Source organism: Plectropomus leopardus, chromosome 14 (assembly GCF_026936395.1).
Source record: "Plectropomus leopardus strain MGB_pleo_1.0 chromosome 14, ASM2693639v1, whole genome shotgun sequence".
Classification (NCBI taxonomy): Eukaryota; Metazoa; Chordata; class Actinopteri; order Perciformes; family Serranidae; genus Plectropomus; species Plectropomus leopardus.
This window is the reverse complement of record NC_142189.1, coordinates 7,686,241-7,710,829: the sequence shown is the minus strand read 5'-3', so window position 1 is coordinate 7,710,829 and position 24,589 is coordinate 7,686,241. Positions and strand designations below refer to the sequence as shown.

Here is a 24,589-nt window from a genome sequence, read left to right as displayed (position 1 = left end):
TGTGAAATAGATACAACCTCTTAACATTGCATTATGAGGTGGTGGGCATGAAAAGCGTTACAATTTTGAGTTGGCAACATGAAAACAATGTCAATGCAAAGTCTACTGCAAATATCACACTATGTTTAGATTTAGGGAAAGAAAAACACTTGATTAGGTTTTGAAACAAAAAAAAAAAACTTTTGTAAAAAATAATGTAAATAGATGTAAATGATGTACTCTTATGTGCTTTGCGTGTTACACAAAGCACCTACGATACGATACGATACGATACGATACGATACGATACACTTTATTTGCCTGCAGGGACATAAAATGATTGTGGTTAGTTTGAAACCAAAAGTCAATGTAGTTCTCAAACAGTGGTTTCCTGGGTGAAAGTCTATGTTTGTTTGACCACAACCCCTGTCATCTGCCCTTTGCAGAATTTCTTGCTCTTTATACTTAATTCCTGCTCCCACCACAACAAAAGATCTTAACTGACTTTGCATTGTCATTTTTCATTCATTTTAACACTTTTTTGTGGACAGCACCACATAATGTGTGGCAACAGTTAGCTTCCATTCACATATCACTCTGAGTCCAGGCTTGCCTGCAGTACCCCCTGGTGGTTTTCATATTTACTTGTCTTACAGCACTAAATCAAATGTGGCTTTTTTCAACTGAAACCCCCTGAAACACACACAGGTGATCTTCATTTAGCTAAATATGTGACTTTTTAGTTAAACTAGTTGGCTGTCTTAGTGATGATTCAAGTGTGTCCTATTAAAGGGTGCAAATATGTATGCAAACAGGTATGTTCTATTTTATGTTTGTGATCAGTTTAGTATAGATACGTTTTCACTTTAACATTAAAGCTGTGGCTGATAACTTTTGTTAAAAAACAAAGCCCTTTTTGCTGAAACTGTCACTAGATACAAACAGTAGAAGGCTACATAAGTCAGATAATAACAAAAATGAGAAAGTTTGCTCCAACTGTCGGGCAGTTCCTGATTTTTGCTTGACTGTTTTCAACGTGGCAGGGGGATAAAAGCTTTCTCATTTTACAGCTAAACAGTGCACTAAAATGTTTTTCTCAAAACATTTGAGATGAGAAATAGACAATGTATTGACACAATATTGATCCATATTTGATCAGCAACCTAGTTTGACAGTTTGACTGCAGGTCATGATCAGCGGCTGATATGACTGACAGCTGTGTTAGACTCCTTTGCTCTGATTGGTTGTTTTTTTGATGTGCTGCAGTTTATTCTAACAAACGCCCTCAGAAGTACTACAAAGAGGAGGAACATGATTTTTTTTTCACAAATTTACTGTCCTGTACTTTTTAGAATATAATGACAGTCTGCAAATATGACAAAAAGTTATTTTTATAAATGTTATAAACTACAGCTTTAAAACTTTTTTTTGATTGTTGTTGATCAGTGTTCAAAAAAGCCAGATTATATTTGCTTTAACTAACATTAAATAGTAAAACATGAGCCCTTCTACTGTCTAAAAAGTAGGAATAAATTCACTCGAGGTTTAACAAAAGTTACTTTTATTTTCAGCATAAGGTTGGTTTTTGAGGTTTGTGCCAAACTAACTTGCACGAGACTGTCAGTCCTTTTCTGAAGTCTCTCTGTGCACCTTTTCCTGCAGCTCAGCTCAGCAGGGGCCGGCCCGGGAAACACCCTCCCCCTGCACTCACCAATGAGCAGCAGCAGAAGGAGGGCACTGCTGCATGAAAACCTGCTACCATTTTACCTTTCCATTTCACTTTCAACTAGCACAACCACTGCACCGGACCAACCTGACCCTCCAGCCATGGCCACCCCTATCACCGACCAGGAGAAGCACAAGCAGATCAGCATCAGGGGAATTGTGGGAGTGGAGAATGTTGCAGAGCTGAAGAAAGGCTTCAATCGTCACCTGCACTTCACTCTGGTGAAAGACAGGAACATTGCAACACCCAGGGATTATTACTTTGCCCTGGCTCACACTGTGAGAGACCACCTGGTGGGAAGATGGATCAGAACACAGCAGTTTTACTATGAAGCAGACCCAAAGGTAAAGATCACAAGTTACAGAGACAAAGATACATCTCATACTGTACATATGCATATACTTTAGAGTATGATTAAACGTCAAAACATTGCAAAGTACCTCAAAATACTGAAAAAAGTAATCTAAAATATGTTTTAAATGTTTGAGACACTTGAAACCTACACTGAGAAGAACATATATCATATGCACTTGAAACAAGGGTTTAATATAGGTTGTTTTAAATGTTTTTTAAAAATATGATTATGATTATTACAAATATAGTTTTCTAGATTTCTTTTCCCTTGCTTTTTTTAAAAATATAATTTAAATCTACTAATCTCCTGCAATTTGCAGGACCTTGCTTGTCAAGTTGCTAATTGCCTTTTTCGAAAGAAATCAAAACACTCAGGGTTGTAAAAGTCATCTGAACACAGCACAAGAGAAGTGAAAAGGTTTTTAAGCATTAAAGTACAAATTAAACATGCTCTGCTTACTTATACTACATTTCATATAATTTCTGCAGTCATGATTTGTGTTTGTTTTGGAAGACAGCCAAACATTTCTTCTAAAGAGCATATTCTTTGACATGTTTTTTACATTATTATGAGAAGTTTTGTGCAATGTTTTTCCGTTGCATAAAAGTCTCCAGATTTCCAAGAGGTGCAGTATTTTTAGGTCATTGCATCATGTTTACACTGCCAGGAAAATGTTTGCTTGCTCCAGATTTAATTCATTCACTGCCCAGCTCTGCACTGCATTTTCTGCAAGCCACAATCAAACAAAGTGAAACATGAATATTTATTCATAGTTAATCTTTGATCCATTAAGATACATTGCAAAGTTATATGTTTTTGTTTTTTTTAAATGTCCAGAGGGTGTATTATCTGTCCCTGGAGTTCTACATGGGCAGGACGCTCCAGAACACAATGATCAACCTTGGGCTGCAGAACGCCTGTGATGAAGCCATCTACCAGGTCAGACGAAACAGGAAATGGAGGCAATTATAAACACACACAATGACTGTGCTATTTGTGGTTATCTTTTGCCTTTTCATAAAAATGTCAATAGTGGGCTTGTTGTGCTCCTTCTGCTGCAGCTCGGCCTGGACATGGAGGAGCTGGAGGAGATGGAGGAGGATGCAGGTCTGGGAAACGGAGGCCTGGGCAGGTTGGCAGGTAAATAGCTGCAGATGTTTAAGCTTATGTGAAACTTCATGGAAATGAGAGGAAGAGTTCTATTATAATAGGAAAACAGGAAACAGGAAAAAAAAAAGGCTTAACTGACTTTAAACGGGTCACGGAGAGTAATCTTTGCATGCAAACACTTCATCTCTACAACAACAATACTCTATTGTAGCTTCTAGGCTATTGTGGCAGTTGTCCAAATACCTCTGTACACCTGTTGAAAGTTTGAAGCAACGTCCAGAAATGTCGAAACAGGATGTGTAAATGTGCATTGCACCATGCAAAGACAGTTTGTGTCTCAATTTAGTTCTGTAGAGTCTGTGTTTTGATTTTATGTGTAATTTTTTTTCTTCTGCACAGCATGTTTCTTGGATTCAATGGCCACCTTGGGTCTTGCAGCATACGGTTATGGCATTCGATATGAATATGGGATCTTTAACCAGAAGATAAGAGACGGCTGGCAGGTAAGTGTTGCCTAAAAGAAAAGGTTTTTTACAGTCGTATGCGTTTAATTTTTCTCTAAATAATGACACATCTCCCTACAAACACAACAATTTCTCTCTCTAGATTTCTGGATCCTTTCTTATCTTTTACGTCAGGACTCTGTTGTCAGGTCATGTTCATGCTCTCAGGGGTCAAAGTTGAGCATGGCCAATGTAGACACATGAATTAGGTCAGAATACATCACAAGGTAATCATTAACAGCAATTCACACACACTGCAGTGGTGCAAGCTCCTGGCAGAAGCTGGTGTTGGTTTGTTTTAGGTGAAAAAAACAAAATATGTTGCGTATTTTGTGATAAGAGATCCCCAAACTAAAGGCTTTTGCCCTTTTGAATTCTCCAGGTTATTTGCTGTTCAAAGCCTCAGTGTAAACATGTACTCCTGAACACTGGGGTTGATGAACCTTTACATTTAATACCTGCTGCTATTGGTCAGTAAATGCAGTGAAAGCTGATGCATTTCATTGTACAAAATCTAATATAGTTTTTGCGCTTGATGGCATTAAAATAATGATTAATTAATTGTCTTCAGTCTGCTGTACAGAGAGGTCAGAGGTCAGATAAAGTAGTTTGTGTCTTGCTCAATGACTCTTTTCTTTCTCTCAGGACTCTTGTTACTACACTGTGTTTTATCATATTAAATCTTTTATCTTTGCCCCGACTGATGCCCTGCTGTAGGTGGAGGAAGCAGATGATTGGCTGAGGCATGGAAACCCGTGGGAGAAAGCACGTCCAGAGTACATGCTGCCGGTTCACTTCTATGGACGAGTAGAGGAAACGAGAGATGGCTCCAAATGGGTCGACACTCAGGTACTGAAGATGTTTACAGATTATCGCAGGTGCTGATGGGTAGGAGCAGAGGTGGATCAAAGGAGTGGCCACCATCAGAGTCAGAGGATGATGGGCAGTTCATGTATCATGGAGGGTACAAGCCTAGCAGCCCCTGAAACAGAGCCTCTGTATGAGGTGACTGTAAGCAATTCTTATTGGAAAAAAAGATAAAGAGACACAGAATGACTACAAAGAGATGTAACACAACTACAAAAAGATGCAAAATTACTAAAAAGAAACACAAAATTACTAAAAAGAGATGTGAAACAGCTACAAAGAGGTGCAAAATGACTACTAAGAGATGCAAAACGACCATAAAGAGACACAAAATGACTACAAAGAGATTCTGAACGAAGAAAAAACCTAAAAAGTGACCACAAAAAAGGCACAAGGTTTTCAGAAAAACAAAATGCTGCAAAGATGCAGAGCAGTCACTGAAGAGATTCAAAACTACTTCAGATAGATGCAAAAGGACCATAAAGAGACGGAGGACAACCACAAAGAGACACAAAACAACCGCAAAGTAAAACAGTAGAACTACTGTATGAAAACACTCAAAACAACCACAAAAACACATGAAACAATGACAAAAAGACTGAAAACAACTACAGAGATGACCATATTTCCGTGCCTATTCAGAGGCCAGTACCTGATAATGTGTTCATGGCTTTAGGCTATTTGGAGTCACAAACAGATAAACAATTATTGATTTTATTTCATTTTATTTTAATTTACTTGATGTATTCATTGGTACCAAGAACCATCTGGTTTTACATGTGAGTCTGTAAACCTGCCCCTGGGTAGGATTACAGGCTTTCATTCAGCTGTGTCTTCCTGCTGACGCACTGTTTTCGCTTTTCTATATGCAGGTGGTTCTGGCGATGCCCTACGACACGCCCATCCCCGGCTACATGAACAACACTGTAAACACCATGAGGCTGTGGTCCGCCCGCGCCCCCAACGACTTTAACTTGAGAGACTGTGAGTGCTGAAGCCGTTTTTTCTTTCACTGTTTCTAATGTAAAATCCACTTTTACAAAACACTCTCTGCATTTCCTTTTAGTTTTCAACAGAAACACTTTGCGAGAAAGAAGGGAACTGTTGCAAGAGAGGCAACTTGCATAAAGATGTTTGTGTTGCAAAACAGCTCAAATGCTGCAGTTTCTTCTCCAGAGTTTAACCTCTGACTTTAAGATACACTTCAATATATAATGTGTATAAATATAACATCACTGTAACTAAAATGCACGTCACTTTTCTGTAGTTAATGTTGGAGATTACATCCAGGCTGTTCTGGACAGAAATCTGGCGGAGAACATCTCCCGTGTTCTCTATCCCAATGACAATGTAAGTCCAATATTTTGTAATCAAGCACATATTTATTGTCTTTACATTTTGGGATGATACTGATGTCCGCACACTGCTGCCTGAACATTTTGCATCATCAGATTATCTTCTCTGATTATCTTCTCGACACACTGATAATATTTCTGCGTAAATGCTCTCTCCTGGGTTTTGTAGTTCTTTGAAGGAAAAGAGCTCCGTCTGAAGCAGGAGTACTTTGTTGTGGCGGCCACACTCCAAGACATCATCCGCCGCTTTAAGACCACTAAGATGGGCTCCGCCAGCCGAACCTCCTTCGAGAGCTTCCCAGACAAAGTGAGCTTCAAAATGTATTATTTATTGATGAGTGGAAGACGCAAAGGAGCAGAGAAGCTCAACAGGGCCTGTAATGAAAATGGAGTCTGTTACTCTACTTCTTTTCTAGACCTTCTTCTTCTTCTTCTTTCTCTCTTTATACAAAGTTGTGGCACAAGTTCATCTTCCTGATTTAAGGCCTGCAACTTAGTTAACCCTGAGCAAGAGACATGGCTCAAAAATTAACAGGAAATTAGTAAATAAATAAATAAATGAATAATAAAATAAAATTACCTGAAAATTAGCAAAAAAAGATTTTTATAAAAGATTTTTTTTAATAAAATCAAATTTTAAAAAGATCTAATGAAATTTTGGGAAAAATGTATTTATTTTATAAATACAATTCTGTAAAATAATTTTTTGGATAATTTTCTAATAATCCCTTCTTCTTGTCAAGTTGCCACTGCCATGACTGATGTCGTTCCAGGTTTCAAGGAGTTAAACTAAAGAAAAATAAAGCAGAGAACCAAATGAAACATCTGCTGAGTAAATAATGCATTAGCATGAAAAGAACTGTTATATTTGCACAGCTTTGTCAAATTTGGCCTGAAAGCAAAAAGTATTACTGCAACAGCAGACATCATGTTTCATGTTACCAAGTGCCAAGTGAGAAACCCTGCAGATATAATATTGTGATTCTGTGCAAAGGTGTGGCATATCTAAGGCAATTTGTGTCTTTAGTTCAAAGATTTGAAACGCCTACAGCCCAGTTTTGTTTTGTTATTTTTTAATTGCCAGATCTTCTAATTTATAGCAATTTGCAGAACATTTCTTGAAGAACTGCTCTTTGCCTTTTTTCCTGTCTAAACAATTTTGCTCAGGATTCAAAGGTTTGAATAAGAGATCTGAACACAGCACAAGAAAAGTGATGTCAGTCCAGGTTTCAAAGGGTTAATCTCCTGTTAACAGCTGTAGAATGTCAAATCAATGAGACAGAAGATGTCATAATAATAATGCTGCGTTTTTCAGGTCGCCATCCAGTTGAATGACACTCATCCAGCAATGGCCATCCCCGAGCTGATGAGGATCTTTGTGGACATTGAGAAACTCAACTGGGACACGGTGAGTCAGATTTGGTAGATTTGAATGTTGGTTTTTGGGAGTGACTCAAGGTAACCAGACTGAATGAGGAAATCATAGCAGCTTAAAACCAAAGAGTATGACAGGTCAATGAGACATTTCAGTGTTGCATGATGTTATAGGGAAAGTTGTTCACTCAAGACTCAAGTCAAGTCCAAAGTCCTAAACTTTGATTTTTGAGCTGGTAACAAGTCATAATGCGCTCTACAATGTAAGTAATGCTAATATTAAATGTATGGATGTCTGTCCATCAGCACGTGATTGTGTATGAATGGTTAAAAGAGCAAGAAGCATTTGGCACCTTGTACGGTAGCCTCGGCCATCAGTGTATGACTGTGTGTGTGTGTGAATGGGTGAATGTGACTCACGTGAAAGTGGTTGAACAACTAGAACAGTGTCAGACAAGTGCAGGTCCATTTAATATTGGTCTCAAGTGACTGTTCTTTGTGCAGCTTCAATTGTCGAACGAAGTGGGAACTTGTGCGTCTTCTGCTGTAATTTTTGATATGTACATTTCACATATTTCTTTTTTGTTTTTTTTGTACGTAAACTAAATTTTTGGACTTTGGGGGGACTGTATTTAGTATTTTTTCGAGTCAAAAGGCTGAAGTCTAAGCAAAGTCATGAGTCATAAATGTTAAAGACAAATTGCAAGTCGATTTTTTTTTTTTTTAAGTTAAGTCTAAAAGTCATCAAATTTGTGTCTTGAGATTGCCTCAAGTCCAAGCCATGTGACCTAAGTCCAAACCTCCTGGTTAAGAAACAAAAATCCAGGCAGGCAGGAGGTAGTTTGTTAATGGTTTGTTATGTAAATACACAGATATGGTAGAAAGAAGGAACATCAGCAAGAAAGCAGGAGAGATTTAGACTTAGATTAGACTGCAAGTGGCTGCAAAGCTCAAGTGTGATGTCTAATCAGAGAAACTCCCCCTCCTCTTCCTCCTCTGCAGGCCTGGGACCTCACCAAGCGCACTTTCGCCTACACCAACCACACAGTCCTCCCTGAAGCTCTGGAGCGCTGGCCTGTGGAGCTCTTGGAGACGCTGCTGCCCAGACACCTGCAGATCATCTACCAGATCAACCAGGCCCACCTCGATGTACGTACCGCAGCTCAGACACCACCAGAAGAGAGAGATTGTCCTTTATTAACTGAACAAACTCTGACACATGAATGTGATATTCTAACAGTGTGACTGTTTTGTTGCTGCAGAGGATTGCAGCTCTTTTTCCAGGCGACATGGACAAACTGAGGAAAATGTCTCTGATTGAAGAAGACGGGTGCAAGAGGGTGAACATGGCGCACCTGTGCATTGTGGGATCTCATGCTGTCAACGGGGTCGCTGAGATACACTCCAAAATCATCAAGACTGACGTGTAAGACCCACACACACCTTCAAATCATGAATCTGTGCATGCAGTAATGAAAACACAGTAAAGCTAAACAATGTATGCAACCAACACCAAGCTGTAGCTTCACTGGTCAGAAAAAAAATTAAAGTTCTTACAAATAATGAAGAAACAGCAGCAAAAAGCATCAAGCTCAAACCAATAATCCAGTAGTTGCTAAACACGTTGTGAATGTGGCCTCAGAAATAACCACAAGACTGAATCATCTCCTGTTAACACTGAACAATGACTTTATGATGGGAACTTGAAAGGCAGGACTGCTATTAAAGGGTGACTTTGTTAGTTTTTTTTTTTTTAATCCAAACCATACTTTTCCATGTTTTGAGTCTAGGTACCTCATGGGAACAACGGTTTTTGATATTGGTCCAATATTGAGCAAGAGCGCTGCACCACTGCAGTGAAACAGGCTGCAATGTAACCATTTAGGACATTTGTGGACCATTAGTTTACATCCATTAAAAGTGTCTGTTTTTGCCATTGATAGGCTCCAATTATTGTTATAAGTATCTGACAACTAGGGTTGCAAATTGTGAGCACTTTACTTAAATGATTATTGGTCAAATTAACAATCAATAAACATAAAAACTTTGCTTCTTTCAAACAATCGTAAATGTTTTTTCCTCAGTCAAAGATTATAGCTATATATTTTATATACTTTGATTAATCAGTTAAATTCACATATTCGATTAAAGTCTTAACGACCGATCATTGATTAATTGATATCATACCTGCTGAGCACATTGTGTAAAGGATCTCTGCAGGTGAAGTTTGTTTTTGTCAAAACAGAAACAGCCATCAGCAAACCAATGTGAATTAAAGGTTAATCTCAACCAAAACAAAATTTGTAATCGTTGGAACAGTTGAAAGACAAACTAAGACAGCTTGTACGACTTTCATTTTGTTTGGTGGAGTTGGCAAGAGCAATTTCGGGGCAGTTTCTGATTTAACAAAAATGATCTGGGTTTGATGGATTGGGTCCTTTAATAATGTTGTCAGACAATAATAATAATCTGAACCTGTCAGTAGCCAAAACAACACTTTTTGGAGACATAAACTGACATGTGAACATGCCCTGAGTGGTTACATTGTAGCCTGTTTGCAGCTGGTCTCACTAAATACTGGACCAGTTTCAAAAATAGTTTTTCTCATTAGTCACAAAAACATAAGAAAAGGGTCTATATTGAAAAATATGCAACTCAGGAAGATGCAAAAATACGGAAAAAACACCAGAAAACTTTCTGATCAGTAAGAAATTTTATCTGATGAGTCGATCGATGTTATTATTGCAAATAAACCGCAGCTGTGTTTTAATTGCATATAGTTATTATCAAAGTTGTCCATTTCAAACAATGAAGTAAACAATACTCAAGTGTGTTCCAGGTCAGCAACAAAAATCTTAATTTCCATTATTTTGTCCCGATAGACCAAAACAATATTTCCTGTTTTCCCTCCACAGGTTCTGTGATTTCAGCGAAATAGAACCGAAGAAGTTTCAGAACAAAACCAACGGTATCACTCCCAGACGCTGGCTGCTGCTCTGCAACCCCGGACTGGCTGAGCTCATAGCCGAGGTCTGTTTGAGCAATAAATAAATAAATGATCGAGTGGTTTAGACCCCTGAATCCTCAATAACATATTCTCCAGCTGTCGTGCGATCAAATCCTGGCACAGCGTTCTCTCCCGAGTCTTTTACAGCTTGACTTATATGAGGTGCAGTGTAGTAAACACTGTCAGTTTGTTTTGCACATATTTTATTGTGACCTTTCACGTCTCTTTCAGGTCATCGGGGAGGATTATGTGAAGGACCTCAGTCAGCTGAGGAAGCTGAATGCCTTTGTTGATGATGCTGCCTTCATCCGAGACATCGCTAAAGTGAAACAGGTAACTAGGTACAGTTACTCAAATGCTGTCCTAAAGTAAAACTTTGAGGTACTTTACATGAGTGTTTCCATTTTAAGATACTATATAACTTTATCTCACTATGTATAAATAGATTTAGAAGCTTTTTATGCCTCCACGCCAGCGATAGCTTTGGCCGCAGGCTTTATTTTTTGGGTTCTCCATCTGTTGGGCCCATATTACTTGTGAACATGATATCTCAAAAACACCTTGAAGGAATGACCCAAATTTGGCACAATTGTCCCCTTGGACTTAAAAATGAACTGATTGGATCTTGGTGGTCAAAGATCAAGGACAACATGACCTTGCCTCCGTCTTATTTTTGTGAGTTAAAATCCAGACCCTGTTAATGCTAATTGCCATATGCAGTTTAAACCTCTTATTTTTTTACATTTTCTGCACATCATTGTAGACAAAGACTTAACAGTCTGTTTTATTTGTGCATTGCAGCTTTGCATGTTGCTGCCTTAAGAGTCAGAACATGTCTGGACAGGCCACAACTCTGATTCAGCAACTTCCCCTGAATGAGTAACTCCTCTGTCACCTGTCACGTAATTCTTCTTTTCTCACAGGACAACAAGATGAAATTCGCCCAGTACCTGGAGAAAGAGTACAGGGTGAAAATCAACCCGTCCTCCATGTTTGATGTTCACGTGAAGAGAATCCACGAGTATAAGCGGCAGCTCCTCAACTGCCTGCACATCATCGCCATGTACAACCGTACGTCAAAGTTCTCATTATTGAATACCAGAAGGTTTCACAACACACCGCAGGGCTCTGTGCTTTACATGATGCAATCTCATATGTTCTGATGTGGAGGATTCCCACCTGACAAACGAACAAGTTACAACAGACTCTAAGACTGAGATGCATCTTCCTTTTAAAACAAATATGGGAATTTTCCATTCAATCACACTGCAACATGTAAAGCTTTTCCTTTTTTGGCTATATTTCCTGCAAATATGGCAGGTAATTAGTACATCTCATAAAAAATGTCAATTAATATCCCGAAACTGCATAAAAGAATCAATTTGGTAAAAATAAACACAATGTACACAGAGGCTGTTGGGAATGTCTTTAGTTTTGTAGGTATTTGGTCTTAAAAATATTTAACCTGAAGATGTTGCTAAATGAGAATCATACACATTTTCATCTTACCTCTAGTGCTATTAATTGATCTAGATTGTTTGTGGTATTTATTAGAAAAGAATATAGTTCCTACATGAAACTGCTGTCAACAAGGTCTGTGGATTAATCTTGAGTAACGGGGCCATGATTTCTGGAAATAGACATGGCTTTTGAGTTTTTCAAATGTATTTTTTTGTGCTTTGAGCAACACAAGCCGAGTGCGATCTAGTTTCATTATGTTGTAGAGAAGGCCAAAATCTCTACGGCCGATATCTACAACACTTGGCAACTCACACAAAATAATCTAGATACTACAGGTAAGAGGTAAAGTATGTGTTTTTGCTTTTGGGGTGAACCGTCTCTTTAAGCCTTCCCCAAAGTTAATGCAAATTATCCTGAGGGGAATATGAATGCTTGTTATACATTTTTTTGTGGCAATCCATCAAATGGTGTCAAGACATTTTACTCAGAACCACAAATATCAACCTGTGTATTAGAAGAAAAGTCAGAAGATCACCAAAGTCATTAGGATTCATCCTCTGTAGACCATGAATGCCAGTACAACGTTTCACAGCAATCCATTGTTGCTGAGATATTTCAGTCTCAACTGAAGTGCAAAATTGGCAGCGCAGTGCTAAAATGGCAAAAAATATAAATTGTTAAAACCACCTTACATATATATAGTCAATGCAGAAAACCTGAAATGCTACACTATTTTGTTCATGTGTAATCTATATTTTTTTGTTTTTGTTAAAATTTCATCACTTTTAATGCTTCCTCTTTTGGTTTCCCAAGGCATCAGAATGAAACCTCTCGCACCTTTCGTACCACGGACGGTGATCATCGGCGGAAAGGTACCAGCTCAGACAGGCGTCATGACAAACATAACAGAGGAAGTCCAATAAACAGGCCAACAGCGGTTTGATATTTTCGTTTTACGTGAAGTCTGTCACCCTCTGCAGGCTGCTCCCGGGTATCACATGGCAAAGCTGATCATCAGGCTGATCACCTCAGTGGCTGATGTGGTGAACAATGACCCCGTGGTGGGAAACAAGCTGAAGGTCATCTACCTAGAGAACTACAGGGTCTCTCTGGCAGAGAAAGGTATTGTTCAGATGTTCAGGGTTTAACCCTGTAAAACCTGCATCAACGTCACTTTTCTTGTGCTGCATTCACCTTTTCTGAATCTATTTAACTCTTTGAAACCCGAGAAAATAGTTTCATTTCTTTGAAAACTATGGAGGGGGGAATAACCAACTTGGAAATAGGAAGATATCAGAAAGAGGTGACAAGAAAATGACCTCAAAATTAGTTGGGGGGGGGGGCAGAAAAATATTACCAAAAAATGTTAGCAGAGCTATATTTATATCTACTATCAAGTTATATTTTAAATTATGTTAAAGAAAAAAAAAATTAAAAAATAGTTTTCATTGTTTTGTTTTTTTTGGGTGGGGGTGGGGTTATTTTCTAAGTTGCTCATTGCCTTCTCCACATGTTTTTGAAATAAACCAAACAAATTTGCTCAAGTTTCAAAGGGTAAACTTCAAAATATGATCCAATATGGGGAGAACACTTTCTTTAAATGAAAAAGATACTTCACCAAAATGATCTGCTGCTCCTCAGTGATCCCTGCCACAGATCTGTCGGAGCAGATCTCCACCGCCGGCACCGAAGCTTCTGGCACTGGTAACATGAAGTTCATGCTGAACGGAGCTCTGACCATCGGCACCATGGACGGCGCCAACGTGGAGATGGCCGAAGAGGCCGGAGTGGAGAACCTGTTCATCTTCGGCATGAGGGTGGAGGACGTAGCCGAAATGGACAAAAAGGGGTGAGGGGATTTATTTGTCTATGTTGTTAACATACTATGATGACTTAGGAGAGTTAAAGGAATAGTTCACCCAAACATAAAAATTCAGTCATTATCTACTCACCTTCATGTCGATGAAACGTTGAGTGAAGTTTCACAATCTAAAAAATACAGCTGTAATTTCATGGGGAAAAAGTGTTATTGTCATTTCACAAACAACTGAATCTTAAAGTGACCAGGATTCAAATGTAGAATAAAAAAAAACTTATTGAAACCATAAAATGTCTCTATGCTGCTCGTCCTGAAGTAACCCAAGTGTCCTGAAGCCCCAATATGTAAAGTTGTTTTGAAAAACATTACTGACACCAAGTTTTTCTGTTTCTGTTTCATGAAATGGCTCATTTACACTTTAACATTTTCTGGTGCTGAAATGACCAAAAGCTAGAATGGCTTAGAATTTTGTTACAAAAACCTGGTCAAGAAGGCAAGAAAGTTTGTTTAATTAGTACTTAGATTTCTTTTCAAAAGTAAATCATTTGTGAGTGATCCCTACACTCGTCCTTACACAATGAACTGATTATGTAAGATGCTTTTTTCGTTTTGCTCCATTTTTTTTCCTTTCAATGTTATCTGAAAGTACATATGTTAAACTCTGATGGCTTGTTTTGATTTTTTTTTTTTTTTTGGCGTTTTGTAAACCCATGCAGGCTGGGCATTACTGTTTGCTCAACCGAATAATAACGAATCTATCCATTCATCGATATACTAACTTTTTTTTAGATATGATGCCATGTCGTACTACGAGAAGATCCCAGAGCTGAAACAAGTGATGGACCAGATCACGAGTGGATTCTTCAGCCCTAAAAATCCAGGCCTTTTCAAAGACCTCACTGACATGCTCTTTAAATATGACCGGTGAGAACCATACAGACATATTGTAAACTGTGTCTTCAAGTTTAAGTTCTCACATAATTGAATTCAACTTCCAAGGCTCCGAACTGATTTTACATGAGTACCAAACATCACAGAATGGCTGACACTGTCCTGTCAACAGTAATTCATTTATTTATTTCCTTTGAAGGATGTCAGACTTCTGTGTACTTTTTAAAAACATTTTTTTTAGTGAGTTCAAGTTGTCAGACGATGTATTTATCGTTTTGTGTCTCTCTTCAGTTTCAAAGTGTTTGCAGACTTTGAGGACTACATGAAATGCCAAGAGAAAGTCAGCAAGCTCTACCAGGTAACATTTTTCTCTAACCGACCTCGAGGCTGTCTGCCACAGTGTGAGATTAGTGGGTTAGACCAATATCTTTCTGCATTTTAATTATACAAAGCTTATTTTATCAGCAGCAGAGTTTCTTGACATTGTACAGGCTTCAAATATATTCCAATACTGTTTTGTTTTGCTGTCTTTTACTAGATTTTTGTTTTTCCCTTTTTCGTTTTGTTTCCATTTCCATTGTTATTGTTTTATTTTTCATTTTATTTTTATTCCTTCTTTTGTTTTACTTTGTTATTGTTTTGTGTATTCCTTTCTTTTTTCCATGTACTTTGTTTTTGTTTTTTCCTTTTTTTTAGTTTTTACTTTACTACATAAATATAAAACCCATAATAAAAACGTTTAATTTTTCTTTAAAAGAAACAAAAGGAGTGGACGAAGATGGTGATCAAGAACATCGCTGCCACAGGAAAGTTCTCCAGCGACAGAACCATCACAGAGTACGCCACCGAGGTGTGGGGCGTCCAGCCGACCAACCTGAAGATCCCTCCTCCGAACGAGCCGAGAGAGGCCATCGAACGAACGGCAAGAGCTCTGAAGAAAATCTGAGGCTGTTTCAAAACCGAGGCACTGCCTTCATGTTTACAAATCATTTACTGCTCCTTTCCTTTTCAACTTTTTCAAGAACTGTTTTAGAAATAACATCTGCACCTTCTCATTTTCTGAACACTTTTTATTGTAAAAGCACCTGAGTCAAAGCATTTGCATTGAAAAAAATTGTCTGTTACAGTTCTTTAGCGCCAACAAATGCAGTAAAACGAGTCAGTTTGTTGAAGGATGTCAAGTCCTTTGTTCATTCAAGTACGAAAACAAAACCAGAATACCCTGCAGACATATATAGTGAACAGTGCAAGTACTTCATTACCAAAAAGAAGTATGCGAAAGTGAATACTTATCAAATCAACCCTTTTTTTAAAAAAATATTTCATCAAAAAGCTTAGTAATTAACACAAATATTCCCATTTTCTGCCACCGTATTCACCATACACACCAAAAAAAAAAAAAAAAACACATTCGAGACAAAACAAGAACATGTAAATCTGTATAAAACACAAACACAAACCCCCAAAACCAAGAAAAACAATACATATCTACATATCCTGTACCCCATATCCCCTAAATATGTAATTAAAAATTAGTCTAAATTTGTTAAATGTTGTACATGTTTTGATTTCCACACTACAGTTGTTCCATAAACTAACACATTTGACTGTAAAACAACATTTCACTAACTCTTAAACGATAATTTCTCTCAAATCATGAAAACTTTCTTTAATTTGAAACAACTTTAAGGTAGAATGAGGTAATGATCTTTGTTCTGGACATTAATTGAACCGTTGAAAGTCAACCAAATCTTTGAATTTCAGTGCTTTTAATTTGATAAAAAGTGGGTTTGTTGGTTCTCTCTAAGTGCTTTTGATTACAGTTATTATGTAGTTGACTTTGATATTTTATTTAGCATTGTTTATTATCAATTATTATTCCAAGAAATTTAATTTCAGGCTCTTTTTTTTCCATTTTTAGTTCATCGTGAGGCACTTGTTTGAGTTAGTTAAACAACTCCCAAATATTATAAATGTTGTTTTATTTAAATGTAGTGTTAGTTTATTATAATCAAACCAACTCTTGAGCATTTTCAATTATTTTTTCATTGTATCCAACAGTCATATCAAGGCCTTACAACAAAATAAATTAGTATCATCTGCATAGAATACAGTTATTTTATTAGACCTCACATATATCATTTATGTAAAAAATAGACAACAATGGTCTCAATACTGAGCCCTGGAGAATGCCACAAGTGACCTTAAGAAATTGTGATTTTAAGTTATTTATTTGGATATACTGGTGCCTAATCATCAGGTAGCTGCTTAACATCGAGAGAGCTGTACTTCTAATTTTATATCTTTGTAATTTCTTCAACAATAATTCATGCTCAATGATGTCACATGCTTTTTTGAGATCTGGGAACACCCCTGCATATTCTTTATTTTCTATTTTCTATTGTTTATTTTCTCTACAAATTCCATGAGTGCAAACAAAATTGTTCTATTAGCGTTAAACCCATATCGCTGTTTAATTCAATTTCAATTTAATTTTATTTTATTTATAAATTCCCTCATCACAAATCACAATTTGGCTCAGAGGACTTTACAGCATAGAACATCCCTCTGTCCTTAGACCCTCACAGTGACTTTATATTATGTTTAGTCAGGATTACATTCAAAATGTCGGAAACTGAGCAGCTGACTAAACCGAATTTTAAATCACATTTCTGCGACTTGATGCTGTGTGCACTGAGTCACAAAGCCTGTCTATCCTCTGGGCTTCCGATCTGCTGTCACAGGTTTTGGAGAAATTTCCTGCAACCAAATCAGAAGAAATATATTACACTTATTTCCTGTTGTGTTATGAGCAGGATTTAACAAAAAAACACAGCAAACTTAATGAGAGACACACTGTAAAACAGTAAAAAGTTAGCTTCCAGGCTGTATTACAATTTTAAGTCAACTGAATTTGAAAATTTGTGGTAATTACATAATGATTCATCTTGTTTTCTCTAATTCAGTCAAGTTTAAATGGGAGCAGTTTGCACATAACCATAACATGCATTTTAAAATTCATTCCTGTCCAGACTTACCCAACCACATTTGCCAGATCAGGATCTAAGTGGATCATGCTGTGGGAATATCCAAGATCTGCACTGTAGGAGATCATTTCAACGGGAACATCTTTGTTTAATTCTTCCTTAGCCTGAAGTGATATCTCGTACAGCTGGAGATAGAGACAGAAAAGCAAAATACTTCAGTAAAGGGGCAGCAGCATTCAGTAAGTAATGATCTAACACATGTGAAGACCTCCTGTACCTCCTGACCCATGTGATAAGGAACAGTATCGTCATCCTCTGAATGCAGAAGAAGAAGTGGACTTTTTAAGGCCTTCAAACTATGGAGAGGTTGAAGTAAAATATATATTTACAGTGTGAGATGGAAACATACAATGTATTAAGCACAATTTTATTATTATTTTGCACACTGCTCCCTGCATTTACAAGCAAAATATTGAAATAAGAGCAACAAAAAGGCACTTTTTAGAAAAAAATGCGTACTTACTTTTTATCATTGGCAAACACGATGTTGTTAATTTCCAAAACATTACAAAGCAAGCTCTTAAATCCTGGAAAGAACATGTAAATCTGGAAGAAAACAGGGAACAAACTGTGTAGAAATATTCTGCAATTTTCGGTTTAACAATAAACATACAAATACTTTTGAACAGAAATAGTTGCAATGCAATAAAGCATATAGAATATACAAAAAATATTAAGTGAGCTGTGTCACCAGTGAGATTTCTGTTTAGTGATTTTAACATTGTAAACACCTCGTATTGAGGTCTAAAAAGAAATACTTTCACTTGAAGTTTTTTAAATATAAACTTAGTCTAAATGTTGCTTTCATTTGACGCTGTAAAGCTCAGTGGATTTGTCACACATAACTTTATGGGTTCTTAACCAGTCTTATCCACTTTGACTTTTATTGCATGTTATCTCATCTTTCGCTCTGTGTTTCCTGTATCTCAGCCTCTGTACTTTCTCAACTGTCTATTTAAAACATCTCTGTACTTTTTCTGCAGTAAAAGAAATTAAATAAAATAAATAAAAGGACATGGCAAAAGAAAATAAATTTGGACAAAATTGTGTTTTCATGGAAACTTCTTGAGGGACTCCAGAATGACACAACAAATGTAGAAACATTTGTACCAAATGGCCTCACCTGAGTGAGGGAATGGAGGACCATTACGTCTTTTATTCTTGTGAATGCTCCGTAAAGAATTACAGCATCAACAACAGACCCTGAAAATAAAGACAGTGACAAAAATGATTAAAAACATGATAAAATAAACAAAAGATATGGACAGTGGAGTATTAAAATAACATTTCAAGGCTTGTAAAGTCAGAAATTATTGACTTCTTGGTGTCACATGGTTTACAGAATAATCTGTGCATGAAATTCAGTGTATAGTTCATGATTTTCAGCTGAATTTTTCATCTCTTGCAGTCAGTCTTTGTCAGCCACCTTCTCCTCAAAGGGACCTGCACGCCCACACAGGTGTTTTGAGTTATTCTGGCTGATTGGACACAAGTGGACAGCTGAGACACAATGCTGTTCTCAGCTCATCACTTATGTGTTGATTCAGTTACTGCCCTACAAACAGTTATTATGTCAATACTTTTCCTCGCTGGTCTGTAGCACGCTCAGTAGTCATGTTAGTAACTGTGTCAACAGAATTCAACTCGTCTCCTTCCAAAAGGCAAAATGAGGGATGGGCACACAACACGTCATCCAACTTTACATAAAATGGGTAAGTTATCACTTTGAAATCTGAAAAATCTGCTTGACCCAAATGACCCAAAAAAGGTGCAAGAAATTACTGTTACAATTGGCAAAAAAGGAAGGTAAAAAAACAAAAACAAGGAAATTACCTGAAAAAAGTACTAAAAACTATATATATATATATATATATATATATACACACACACACACACACACACATATATATATATATATAATCTGTAACATATTTTTTTTACAGTTATAATAATCATAAAAACAGTTTCTGGACATTTTACCCTTTTTTTGATCATTTTCTAATATCCTTTTCTATCTCTCTTTCCCTCCTATTTTTAACATAACAGGTTGTCTTCCGTCACCTTTATAGCAGTTTCTTGCAATTCGTGGGACATTTCTTGCCAAGTTGCTCTCTGCCTTTTTTCGCGTGTTGTTGAAGGGTTAAACAGGTTGTAAAATGCATCTGAGCACAGTGTAAGAAAACTAATGTTGATCCAGGTTTCAGAAGGTTAATATTGTTTGTCACCTTAATGTTGTTTGTTTTAACCCTTGTATGTATTGTATCTTCACATTTTATTTTTTATCATGATTTCAGGACACCTATTAAAATCAGACAAGGACCTACTGATGAAAACTAGCTCCCCATCTAATTCGGGTGTAATTATATTTGTTTAAATGTGAATTACTGTACATTGCCCCGTCTTAAATGAAAAAAAAAAAAAGAAATCAGATCACCTGAGACACATGTTAATACCAGGTCTAAACAGGGTGTCTCATAGATGTCCATCAGTGTCCACATGCCCACACAGACTTGAAATCTAATCTGCCAAGAAAACTAAAACCACCTGTGGCCTTTAAAGAGTTCAACCCACCTTGCTCTTGTATTTTCACTGCAGTATTTGTTGCCACCCTACAAGCAAACAAAAATAGCATGTGTTTTAAATTTCTGTTGTCTCTGTTAGTGTCACAAACAATGGACGTTACTCACCCAGAGCCGAGCGAGTGTCCCCACAGATAGATTGGACTTCCCCTGCTGTGTTTCTTTACCCAGTGGTACACGTAGAGGGCGTCAGTGGTTAGTCCAGCTTCACTTGGCTCGCCAGTGGAGTCTCCAAAACCTAAATTAGGCGATTAGGTTATCATGTAGATTGTTACTAACGCACAAATGTAAACCCCACTAAGTCTCTTATAGACATGTAACTAAGTATATTTACTCAAGTAGTTTACTGAAATATGAATTTGGGTTACTTGTACTTGTCTATTTTTTTGTATTTTGCTTCATACCTCCACCTCATCTCAAAGTGGGTATTTTTTACCTTACTACATTTATCTGACAGATTTAGTTACTTCACAAATTAAGATTTTGACATATAAAACATGACACAAGATCATAAAATATGATGTTTTGTTATGAATTAGTCCACCCACTAGTTAATAAAAGTACAGTTTAAACAATCAGTCAATTGAGCAATTAGCTGATGAACAGAAAATTAATAGCCAACAATTTTTGACAAACATTTAAATCACTTTCTAGTTTATTTTTGAATATTTTTTATTCATTTTTTTGTTTTTTGCTTCTTCTTTTTTTAAAATATTTTTCTGACTACTTATAGTTTTAATACATAAAATACATTTCCTGATTATGCTTACTTTTACGCAAGAAACATTTTCAATGCAGGACTTATACTTATTTTTACAAGGTGGTATAAGTACTTGTACTTTAGTAAAGGATATGAGTACTTTCTCCCAAATGCTTTTAGACTTCTTATGAACAAACTAAAATTCGAATAACAGAAATCCAAATGCACTTATTCAAGGTTTGGGATGATGCTCCCTTGAAAACAGTCGGTCCAGTCACAGGTAAAGAAAACATGAAAAATCGATTATATTTTACCATCATTTAAAGCTGACATCTCAAAAGTAATGTGCTTTGTTTTGTGTGGCAGACTTCTGAAACATGTTCAAAATCATGTTTGTGAGTAATTCTCATTAGATCAGGAAAAATCCAGGACATTAGAGTTTCAGTACTTAGCATCTTACCTCTGTAGTCAAAAGAGACGACATGGTATCCTGCAGCACTCAAAACCTGCAACACGCACAAAAAAAATCTGAATTTAATCTCAAGTCCAAACTGTTCATCGAACCTACAAAATGCTTAAAAAATAATCTGTACCTTCACCAGTTCCACTCTGTAATGTAAGGCCCTGCAGAAATGACATGAGAGCAATGAATACAAACAAACAAGCGTCTTTCATATTTATTTTCTTCGACCCACAAACCCTTGTGTTCGTTGTGGCTGTGGATAAACCCAAGGGCCTGAGCAGTCATGTGATACCCACTAGACTATATTAGGATCAATTCGAGGGTCCTTATCCTCACCTGGTCCCTGTGTTGCCATGGAGATAGATAATAACAGGACGACCGTCTCCCAGAGTTTCCCAGTACCACTCAGGGCTTCTCCCTGCGGCCTCCTCCCATTGGCTGGCAGGGAGCGTGTGCCTATGAGACACAAAGATAGAGAGCGAGAGAGGAGAAAAAACCCATCTGCTGGTCTTGTCAGATCTACAGTAGGGTTTCTTTGAGCAGATAAATGACTAAATTGTGTTCTCATTCATTTAGGAGCTGCCTATAACAAATATGCACGTGCTGAACCCACTAAGTACCTACCAGACGCCCACTGAGACCCCCTCCTCTGTGTCGAGGTAGAAGTTGCATGTGTGGTTCAGCAAGTCTTCAGGTCTGCTGAGATCCACCATGAATGGAAAACTTACTGCAGCAGGCAAGAAAACAAACGGTCAGTAATGATTTTTACTCAATTCTTTTTAAAATTGTAGAGTATTTAATCATATCTCATCATATTGTATCACATTTTGTTGTGTTTCATTATAAAGTATCTTGTATCATCAAATTGTAACATAAGTTATTGTCTTGTATCGTATCATATTATATTGTCACCGTGAATCATATCATCGCGTAACATAATGCAAACAATGTGAACATAATGTTGGGATCGTGTTATATGGTATCATACCAAATAGTATCGTATTATTTAACATATTTTGTAACATAACACATTATTTTGTATTGTATCTTAAAATGCAATATTATAATGTATATTTTAACATATCTAATTGTATTATATCCTCACATAGTGTTTTGTTTTGTATCTTATGTTGTATCATTTCAAAGCAACCTATGTTGCGGGCGGTTTCATATAGAAACTTTTTTCTTTCTGCTGAACCACAGCCAACAACTGAATCACAGCACAGATCCTCTGCTGGTTCACCTGGCATGACCGAGCCAACTGACAAAAGTTCAGCCGAGGATACCACCATTAAAATCTTGTGCTGAGCGTCAGCTATGAGTGGATTTGTAGGTTTTTCAGGTCTTGCATGTTTAATATAAATTTACACATCTAAATGTGAGTAGTTTTCATAATGAGAATGATGTGTGATAACGTACAATAACAAGTTCCCACTGCAATGTCAACACATAACTTGATGAACAGGCTTCTTCAGTTTATACATGCAGAGACATACCATATACGTCTCTGCATGACCTTTGGAATACCTGAAGAATACTTTAATATATTTTATCACTTTTACAAACTAACCACAACGCTGTGTATAATTCATTTGGTTACATTTGCTCTAAAAAAAAAGCTATTTTTTATGTTTAATGGTGATCTAACATGTAGTGGCTGTATACTAAAGTAATACTTTAGACAGAAAACACAAATTACTTACACATGTGAGAAAATACAACATGTCCCAGTATCCAGGGGAACACGTAGAGACCAACAGGCAATGAGGCATAGAGAGTGATCAGAAATAACACGATTTTCTTCATTCCTGCTTCAGTTAAAATTATCTCCTATATGAACCAACAAAACAAAATAATCCCGTTTCCTTGATTCAGTCGTGAAGTGAGGGAGAATCCAGCAAAGCTCTGCTCCTGACAACACCAATGTCGTGAAATACAGAGAAAAAAAGGTTGTTCAACAGAAACTAATTATTTACTCCGCTGCTACTGGTTCACATTTGATATTATTATTCAACAATGCAAACAAAAAACACACCCAGCTGACAGTTTACTGTGTTGCAACATCATCAAACTGCACGGTATGGCATTGTGGGTGTGGGAGTTAAACTGCACATAGTAGCTACACCTCATACAAAATATGTTCCTGCATTCAGAAGTTTGCTTAAGCAAGAGCACATACAGTCTGTATTCAAAAAAGTACTTTGAAAATGGTCTTTAATGGTGTGTGTTATAATCATCTTCGCATTGATTTACAAGCAAAATGTTAATGTTACAGCAGGTGGAGGTGGAGTATATTTCAAGTGCTTTATACTTTTGAGAAGGGATGGAAATTTAAACTTAACTCATAAAGTCATTAACAACTTTTAAACATGCAAGAAGGAAATAAATACAGAAATTATCACAGATATCAAAACTGCAGAGGCAGAAATACAAAAGTACATATCAGTCTGTCCAGGATCTCACAAGCTGATTGTTGTAGCCTGAAATACCCAGTTTCATGGCAGCCTTTTTTTATTGCAATGCAAGTTACAATACTTTAGACATGTTTTTACAATGAAATTAAGGGGGCAAGTGAAAATTGCAAAAATAGTTGTGTTGCTGTATCAAATTCTGAGCTTATTGTTATGAGCATTAGGTGTTTCCCACTCAACCATTTATAAAGGTAGGGGGGTGGATGGGAGGGGAATAGCAACAGCTGACAATCAACTTGCTGCTGTTTCGAAGCAACACTGAAAAACCATCTCTGTGAGCTTCTCTCCTCCTGCTCTCTGTCTCTTTACCCGACACGAGATAATACAACAGCAGCAGCGGCGAGCAAAGGACACTGTGCCATTAAACGGTACCAATAATCTCACACCGGCACAGTGGGTAACGTTATCTGTGTGATGCTTACAGTTACTCCTGTCTGTGTGTGTGTGTGTGACTCTGTCATTGGCACAGCAGCAGTCTGGTGATATACAGAGAGAAGGGCTGAGTGAATCAATATGCTGTGCAGCTCTACAATCAGATGAGATCTTAACCATTTTAAGTCGTCAAATTTGCAGTAAAGTCGGGGTGATTGGACAAAATTGCAAAGCTAAATGAATTCACAGGAATTGAATTTGCGTTGATGTGATTGCGAAATCCTGGAGGGACTTACAAACCTATAATAATCTTTCATTATTTTTCTCTAAAAGAATCCAAAGGAGTGGACGAAGATGGTGACCAGCGACAGAACCATCACATGACGCCACAGAGGTGTGGGGCGTGTAGCCGACCGAGAGGGGTCATCAAAGAAACAAGAGCTCTGAAGAAAATGTGAGGCTGTTTCACAACCAAGGGGCTGCCTGTATGTTTAAAAATAATTTACTGCT

General features: G+C 37.2%; 2 protein-coding genes and 1 long non-coding RNA gene across 4 annotated transcripts; 2 read left to right on the top strand and 1 right to left on the bottom strand.

The window, feature by feature from the left end:
* Positions 1-716: 716 nt before the first annotated feature.
* On the top strand, positions 717-15,622 carry pygl (phosphorylase, glycogen, liver). Of its 2 annotated transcripts, XM_042501381.2 has the most exons (20): positions 1,745-2,049; positions 2,898-2,999; positions 3,122-3,200; positions 3,570-3,673; positions 4,391-4,522; positions 5,413-5,524; positions 5,808-5,890; positions 6,065-6,202; positions 7,211-7,303; positions 8,272-8,418; positions 8,532-8,695; positions 10,185-10,299; positions 10,508-10,609; positions 11,200-11,347; positions 12,551-12,609; positions 12,718-12,859; positions 13,379-13,586; positions 14,346-14,480; positions 14,739-14,805; positions 15,205-15,622. In XM_042501381.2, the coding sequence occupies exons 1-20, from the start codon at positions 1,807-1,809 to the stop codon at positions 15,391-15,393; spliced, it is 2,562 nt and encodes an 853-aa protein (XP_042357315.2). In that variant the 5' UTR covers positions 1,745-1,806; the 3' UTR covers positions 15,394-15,622. The 2 variants fall into 2 exon arrangements, with proteins under 2 accessions (XP_087943721.1, XP_042357315.2); XM_088087595.1 differs by lacking the exons at positions 14,346-14,480; positions 14,739-14,805; positions 15,205-15,622 and adding an exon at positions 717-794 and having other exon boundaries at positions 1,642-2,049; positions 13,379-13,590.
* A 647-nt stretch (positions 15,623-16,269) lies between these two features.
* On the bottom strand, positions 16,270-24,413 carry LOC121954060 (lysophosphatidylserine lipase ABHD12-like). The gene is made up of 12 exons (XM_088087596.1): positions 22,940-24,413; positions 21,861-21,963; positions 21,573-21,692; positions 21,367-21,397; positions 21,234-21,279; positions 20,182-20,311; positions 20,066-20,103; positions 18,618-18,697; positions 17,958-18,040; positions 17,712-17,790; positions 17,486-17,619; positions 16,270-17,207 (listed from the first exon to the last, which is right to left on the bottom strand). The coding sequence occupies exons 1-12, from the start codon at positions 23,040-23,042 to the stop codon at positions 17,186-17,188; spliced, it is 969 nt and encodes a 322-aa protein (XP_087943722.1). The 5' UTR covers positions 23,043-24,413; the 3' UTR covers positions 16,270-17,185.
* Positions 18,960-24,552, top strand: LOC121954061 (uncharacterized). The gene is made up of 3 exons (XR_006106537.2): positions 18,960-19,206; positions 21,813-21,987; positions 24,413-24,552. It is a non-coding gene; the product is annotated as an uncharacterized LOC121954061 (long non-coding RNA).
* The last annotated feature ends 37 nt before the right edge of the window (positions 24,553-24,589 follow it).

Excerpts from the sequence above, each read along its gene's own strand:
- LOC121954060 (XM_088087596.1), bottom strand. The coding sequence starts at position 23,042 with ATGAAGAAAATCGTGTTATTTCTGATCACTCTCTATGCCTCATTGCCT. Across the intron at positions 21,280-21,366 it reads ACAGAGTGGAACTGGTGAAG|GTTTTGAGTGCTGCAGGATA; the intron begins GTACAGATTATT and ends TGCGTGTTGCAG. Across the intron at positions 17,620-17,711 it reads CTTATCACATGGGTCAGGAG|CTGTACGAGATATCACTTCA; the intron begins GTACAGGAGGTC and ends CTCTATCTCCAG.
- pygl (XM_042501381.2), top strand. The coding sequence starts at position 1,807 with ATGGCCACCCCTATCACCGACCAGGAGAAGCACAAGCAGATCAGCATC. Across the intron at positions 2,050-2,897 it reads ACTATGAAGCAGACCCAAAG|AGGGTGTATTATCTGTCCCT; the intron begins GTAAAGATCACA and ends TTAAATGTCCAG. Across the intron at positions 3,201-3,569 it reads AGGCCTGGGCAGGTTGGCAG|CATGTTTCTTGGATTCAATG; the intron begins GTAAATAGCTGC and ends TCTTCTGCACAG.